Genomic DNA, 7180 nt, shown 5'->3' with positions numbered 1-7180 from the left:
GAAAATACATATGAAGATGAAGACTAAAAGTACTAAAAATTTTATTCATATATGAGTATAGAATGTTATAATAATAATTAATTTCATCTAATTAAATTTTTTTGGTATATATAATTAATTTCAAGTATGCTGCCAAAAAGACAAAAAGAAATGTGACTCCTCCACCAAGTCCAAGTCCCGAACCCATTGAGAACTCCCCACCTAAAGAGTCCGTTCCTGAAGATGAAATTAACACTACAGAGAACGATGCCCAGTCGACACCTACTAGTAAGGAAATGTCGTTGAAAATTATTTATATATTTAATATTTTTATCTCAATAACTATATTAGCATAAAAATTATACACATTATCTATATTAGTTGATGCATTCGCTCGTCGCGGTCGTGGCTATACAAGCAGCATCTCACTTGAGAAAAATCGAAGGCATGGCAAACTGAAAGTCACAATTCCTGATAATTCCACTGGAGAAGTAGATGATAGTGTAGCAGCGCTTTCCTCCTATATTGGTACAGTAGTCCGAGCTTATGCTCTATTTTATGTGCGCTCCTGACAAGATGTGCCGAATGAGATTAAGGAACACATTCGGAGTCGTGTGCTGGTGAGTTTACTTTGACAATTCATTTCTTTCACCTACATTAGTATATCATATTTTTTACCTAATTAATTTATAATTAGGATGAATTTGACCTCAACTTTGGTCGTAGCGAGGATTTGAGAACTGTGAATGAGTTAATGGCTAACTATTCTGATGTCACAAAGGACGATGTCACGACCACTTCAAGAAGTTTGAGTCATTTGAAAAGGCTGCACAGTCACCTTTCCAGCAGATGAAGTTAGACGACTGGATAAAATATTGTGATCTTTTTGCATCTCCAGAATATCAGGTATTCTTAATTTATTTCCATTAATTATTTACATTAATATTTGTTATTTATCTTATATGTATATATATTACAATTAACATTTTTAATGTGCATTTGTAGCACTTAAGTTCTACAAATGCACATAATAGATCCGCTCTGACTATTCACCATCGTGCTGGTTCAAGATCATTCCATCGTCTTGCTGAAAAAATGGTAATTAATAAACTATATAATTCATTTATTTTCCTGTTATTCTTTTATATAAGTACTAACACTATTTTTTTAAATTTGCTAATGTCATTTTGTTAGAAACGTGATGATCCTGAAAACTTTTCCCTCGTTAATGTTTATGTTGCTGCTCACACTAATGAGCATAGTGAGTAAATGGATCCTACCGCTCCAATTAATTATGTAAGCGGTGTTCATTTTATTAAATAAATTATGCAACATATGGTTAAATTCTTTTTTATTTGTATTTCTTTTAATACGTTATTAATTTGTGTGTTTTGATCTTTCAAACTGCAGGGAAAAATGATGGAGTTGCAATCAGCTTGTGGGGAATCATCTACTAGTGACATAGACATTTTCACACAAGTGCTCAGGCCCAACTCTAGTATGGCAAGAGGTTTGGAATGATCTTTCAAGCATTCCGGTTCATCCTCCTCAACCTCATCGACTTCACAAATTAATAATCTTAGCAAAGAGTTAGAAGCTGCACAATGCGAGAATGAGTATATGAGTTCCAAACAGTAAGAGTTGGAGTCCCTTTTAGCGACAGTCTCATTTAGAGACGCGTTTGCAGGATCAACAAAGAGACCAGGAGGAAAGAATACATAGTAAGGTCCAAGAGTAAGTGCAGCGAGAGATGATACTGCAAATGGAGCGTGTTATGTCATTGCAACAGAATTGTGGTGGACAAGAAAAGAAAAAGAAATGAATTTTATTAGTGTATTAAATTTTTAATATCTACTTGGAAAACAATTACAAACATTGTTGGTTGGGAAATATGTTATGTAATATGATATAATTGGTATGTTTATTAATGGGATGAGTTTAGTATTTCTGATATGTACGTTCGAATGTAAATAAAAATGTTTGAACAATATTCCATATTCGAACACACGTTCGAAAGTAATCACACAAAATTGTAACATAACGTTCGAACGTTTACAGCGACAAATGAAGCTTACATTCACATGTTTAAACTTTTAACGTTCCAAATCTCCGAACGTACTTCTTGCATTCGAACTCTAGTTTCTTAACATTAGAAAGAACGTCCAAACGTTATGATTCAAACATTTGGACATTATTTCCTTTACGTTGGAATCTAAATTCGAACATAACGTTCGAACATATAAACGTTCAATAAATATGATACATTCGAACGATAATCAACAAACGTTACATGCTCTCATTCGGATGTTAATTTGTCTACTTTACATTCGAACGTTATTTGTTTCGTCCAAACGTAATATTCTATGACAGATTCTAACCATCACAGAAAAGAAAACATTCGAATGTTATATAAAATGGCACATCACAAACCATCACTAAAAATATTTTTAATGATGCTTGTACAGTAAACTGTCACTATATGTATTCTGTAATGCATATTTCAAGACGGTGGGAGTGACGGTTTATAACTGTCACCTTATGTATTTCATGACGTTTTTTCCATTTCTTGTGACAATTTCGTCTGTCACTAAATCTAATTTTTGTTGTAGTGGGCCTATATTCTCCATCTTGATTGTTGCCACAAGTTGTCCTCTCCCCCCTTTGTCATAAATCTTGCAAAAACCTCATTCAAAGTGAAGAGATTACCCATGCTCTACAAGTTGCCCAACACTTAATAAGTTTTGCTCCAAATCCAAAACTAGCAATATATCCCGAATGTACTTTGTGCCCTTCTTTGTTTCTATAGCAATTGCATCTTTTCCTTTTGCTTGGACTAAGGATCCATTTCCCACAACTTGGGAATTTGAAGAAGCATCAATCTCCACAAAAATACTTTCATCTACAGTCATGTGATTGCTACACTCACTATCAAGAAACCACACATCATTCTTTTGCTCTGATGCTGCTTGACAAACATAAAACAAGTTTGCTTCACTTTCTTGTTCTTCAAAAAAATTTGCTTGCTCCTTGTTTTTAAGCGACAATCTGTTTTAATATGTCAAAACTTTTTACAATTATGGCATTGAGGTTTTTCCTTGAATCAACAATCTTTATCGTCATGACTACTTCTTTTATAAATTCCATATTTTTGTTGAATGGACTCCACATCCACTCCTCTCAAAATTGGTTCTTCCTCTTCCTCTTCCTCTTCCTGTTCCATGTCTTCCACCTCATGAGAACTCACTTTTAAATGAGTCTCTTTCTTGAATTTTTGAATTAACATTGAGTTTAGATTGAAATGCACTTTCAATTGACTTTTCAGAGTGCCTACTCAGCCTTGCTCAAATTTTTTAATTGAACCCATAAACTCTTCCATACTCAAACTTTTCCGGCAAACTAATTAATATTTTCTCAACAATTTTCTTTATCCAAAATATTTTCTCCATATGTATTCATTTGAATTTTGATTTAAAAATTCCATAAGTCTAAAAAATTAGTCTTTCAACAACTCCATTTCTTTAATCTTCATATTTTCAAATTTTATTTTCAAAGATTGACGTTTTATAGTTCTTACCTTCAATGTGCCTCTATACTCCTTTTGAAGAATCTCTCAAGCCTCCTTTGCTTTGATTGCATTGATAATTCTTGGGAAGATTGTCTTGGTAACACCTTGTTGAATCAAGGTTAAGACTTTTGCATCTTTTTTCCTATACTTCTTCAATTGTTGCTTTTGAGCATTTGTCAAAGTTGTGACATCCACCGGTTCTTTATACCTATCTTCTGCATATTTCCAAAGATCGTTTGAAAGAAAAATAGTTATCATCTTCACATACCAAAAATATAATTTTCTCCATTGAAAAGAAGAATTAATGATTGTTGGGCTCCCATATTTTGATTGCTTGTACTTGCCATTATTGTTGTCTTCTTCGGGGATTGTTTTCCCTTTACAAATCTTCACACCTAGCTATTTTTTTATTTGAATCTTTTTCTTTTTTTGAAATGAAACAGTACTTCATTAATATGACTCAACAATAACAATCTTGTCTGAAATAACAGCAAGCAGGACCTCAGGTGGTACCTCCTCCACCCAAATACATTCAGAGCCTAAAGTTAAAGCTAGTTTTGCAGTTTCATGCGCTGCTTTGTTGCTACTTCTACCCGAGAACGATACTGACCACCCTGGCTGGGCTTTCAAGACAGATTTTATGTCCTCTATAACTTGTCCATCCCATGAAGAGTCTTGTGTATTTGAAGTGACTGCATCCACTACCATCTTCGCATCTCCTTCCAGTTGCACCTGTCTGAGGCCTAGTTCTCTGCACAACTAAATAGCACGGAGCATGGCCCAGCTCTCAGCTACATTAGCAGTCCTTGTTATTTGTTTGGGAGAGGCCACCACCACATGTACCTCACCACTACAATCCCTCACTACAATGTCAATCCCCATCCTTCCCATATTTTTATCCATGGTTGCATCAACATTCACTTTCATATAATCCATTCTAGGGGGTCTCCACAAAGTTCTCGTCACTGCTGTTAGGCTTGCTTGACTCTCTCTCAGCTTTTCTTGAGCCAGCTTGGTTGCTTCTACTTCCTGCAATGCCAACTGAAAGATGACAGAAGGGCCTTTGAACTTTCCTTCGAATACAGCTTCATTTCTCCTTTTCCATAGACCATAGAGCACCTCAGTTACTATGTGAAGCTTTCCTTCTTCAAGCTTGGATTGAAAATCAAACCATAGTGTCCTGAAGTCAGCATAGTTCCTTCTCCATTTTTTGACTGGACTGCAACCCTCTCCCCACACATCTACTGAAGCAGGACAGTCCCATAGCACGTGTAATGCTGTTTCCTCTCCTCTGCTGCAGGTTGGACAAGTAGCGTTATCAACTATCATTCTCTTGAAAAGGTTGCTACTTGTTGGTAGAATTCCATTAAGGGATTTCCAGATAAATTGTTTTACCTTACCTGAGCTTGTTAGTTTCCATATTTTCCCCCACCATCTTTCATTTTGTTCTCCATTCGATGTCTCTCCTGTCTTCTATTTCTTTCTCTCTAGGTTTGTACTAGTTTAGTGAGCATTGTTTGCAGAAATTCCCATTCCACTCTATCATATGCCTTAGACATATCTAGCTTAATTGCCATGTTGTCTTCTCTCCCTTTTTGCCTAGTTTGCATAGTATGAAGAAGCTCATATGCCACCATGATGTTGTCTGTGATTAACCTGCCAGGTAAGAAAGCACTTTGGTTCCAGGATATGACCTCTTGCAGCACTAATTTCAACCTGTTAGCCAGGACCTTCGAGATTAGTTTATACCACACATTGCAGAGGCTAATTGGCCTGTAATCATCAACTGACTTGGGGGAGTTTGTCTTAGGGATAAGGGCTATGAAAGTGTGATTCAAACCTACTGGCATCTCACCAGTTCTAAGAAAATCAAGGACTGCCTTGACCACATCAGAGCCAACTATGTCCCAATGGTCTTGGTAGAAGCCAGCACTAAATCCATCTGGCCCGGGTGACTTAAATGGTGACATTTGTTTGAGAGCAATAACTACCTCGTCAAGAGAAAAATCCTTGTCCAATAGTTCACTCTTGCCCCTTGAGATCCTGTGTTCTACACCATTTAGGCAGTGTTGGATAGACCTTTCAGTAGGATTAGAGGAATGATAGACCTTGTTGAAATAAAGTTTGAACCCCGATGCCACCTCCTCCTTTGAACTTAACACTCTCCCTTCTCCATCTACAATCTGTTTTATAGAGTTCTTTTTTCTTCTTTGGTTAACACAGGCATGATAGAATTTGGTATTCCTATCTCCATGTGTCAACCAATGGACTTTAGCCCTTTGTTTCCATCTTACATCTTCCTGGTCCAATAAAAAGCCAACCTCACTTTGCAGTCTTTTGAGGTCACCCATGTTATCTGCTCTCTCTTCCTCTTGCAACTGTTTGATTTCTTCTGTTTTCTATTTTTTGGCTGCCAATCTGTTTCTTCTCATGTCCCTGCCCCAATACTGAAGCCTTTTGCTACATCTCTCTAACTTGCTTTGTAACCAGCTATTTTGCCTTAAAGTGTGGTTTCCTCTTTGCCATACTTCTGCAACTATATCTTTACAGCCTTCCTCCTTATTCCAATTCATCTCATACTTGAAGTGGTGATAAAAAGGTGTCCTCTCCCCCCTTCCTCTTGAGCATTCCGGTAGGATAGGCCTATGATCTGAGCATAAGGCCATCATGGTGCTGACTTTAGCATCTGGAAAAGCCTCCACCCATCTTCTATTGGCCAATCCCCTATCCAATCTCTCTTTAGTGAAGGTTTCATTCTCGTGTCTGTTACACCATGTATATTTGTTCCCCTCCCATCCTAGATCAAAAAGTTTGCAATTTTCGACCACCTCTCTAAATGACCCCATCTGATTCTCTGATCTAACCCTTCCTCCCACCTTCTCATCATGTGACAGAATCTCATTGAAATCACCTATTATCTCCCATCCCATATCACTAGGATTAAATGACTGCAAAAGCTGCCATGCTTCCCTCCTCTTGTTTGTTTCAGGATGACCATAAAAACAGGTAAGAACCCAGTTTAAATTGTTTTCATCATTCTTCATTAACACATTAATATGTCGTTGAGAATAGTTAATCAATTCTAGCTGAACTTCTTGCTTCCACATGAGCATCAACCCACCACTCCTCCCTACTGCATCTACTGCCACGCAACACTCAAATATGGCCTTCCTTGCTACCTTGGTAGCTCTTGCTTGGGACAACTTGGTTTCCATCAAGAAAACCAAGTCAGGATCTTTCTCATTTGTTTGGAAACAAAGGCTATGAACTGTCTGGGGGTTCCCAAGCCCCTGGTAGTTCCAACTGAGAATTTTCATGGCCTTCAGTGGGGCTGGTGACCAGCCTCCACCATTTTAGATATGACATTCCCATCACTTTTGTAACAAAAGTTCTTACCTCTTCTTTTCCTTGCTGATACAACTTGGACCTCTTCATTAAACTCTGCTATTCTCTTGGTCCCTGGTCGCAGACCTCCCTCCATAGGAGTTTATCCCTGTCCTCTAGCATGGCGTTTCCACCTGCGACTCCCTTGGTTAGAAGTCACTACTCCTTCTGTTTGATCCGTTGCTAATAACTGACTCTTGAACATAGCCATTTCCCTCGCCGGCCTTTCCCCATCATCTTGTTTCCTCTCTT

At 37.5% G+C, this 7180-nt stretch overlaps 2 protein-coding genes across 2 annotated transcripts; both read right to left on the bottom strand.

Annotated features, from left to right (window-relative positions):
* Positions 1-3994: 3994 nt before the first annotated feature.
* On the bottom strand, positions 3995-4873 carry LOC122296661. The gene is made up of 2 exons (XM_043106465.1): positions 4388-4873; positions 3995-4303 (listed from the first exon to the last, which is right to left on the bottom strand). Exons 1-2 carry the CDS (start codon positions 4871-4873, stop codon positions 3995-3997), a joined length of 795 nt encoding a protein of 264 aa, XP_042962399.1.
* Positions 4874-5943: 1070 nt separating this feature from the next.
* LOC122296660 lies at positions 5944-6861 on the bottom strand. Its single transcript, XM_043106464.1, has one exon. The coding sequence runs from the start codon at positions 6859-6861 to the stop codon at positions 5944-5946; it is 918 nt and encodes a 305-aa protein (XP_042962398.1).
* Positions 6862-7180: the final 319 nt, after the last annotated feature.

This window comes from Carya illinoinensis, chromosome 15 (genome assembly GCF_018687715.1).
Source record: "Carya illinoinensis cultivar Pawnee chromosome 15, C.illinoinensisPawnee_v1, whole genome shotgun sequence".
NCBI classification, from domain to species: Eukaryota; Viridiplantae; Streptophyta; class Magnoliopsida; order Fagales; family Juglandaceae; genus Carya; species Carya illinoinensis.
The sequence above is the reverse complement of the archived record's forward strand: the minus strand, read 5'-3'. Positions and strand labels throughout refer to the sequence as shown.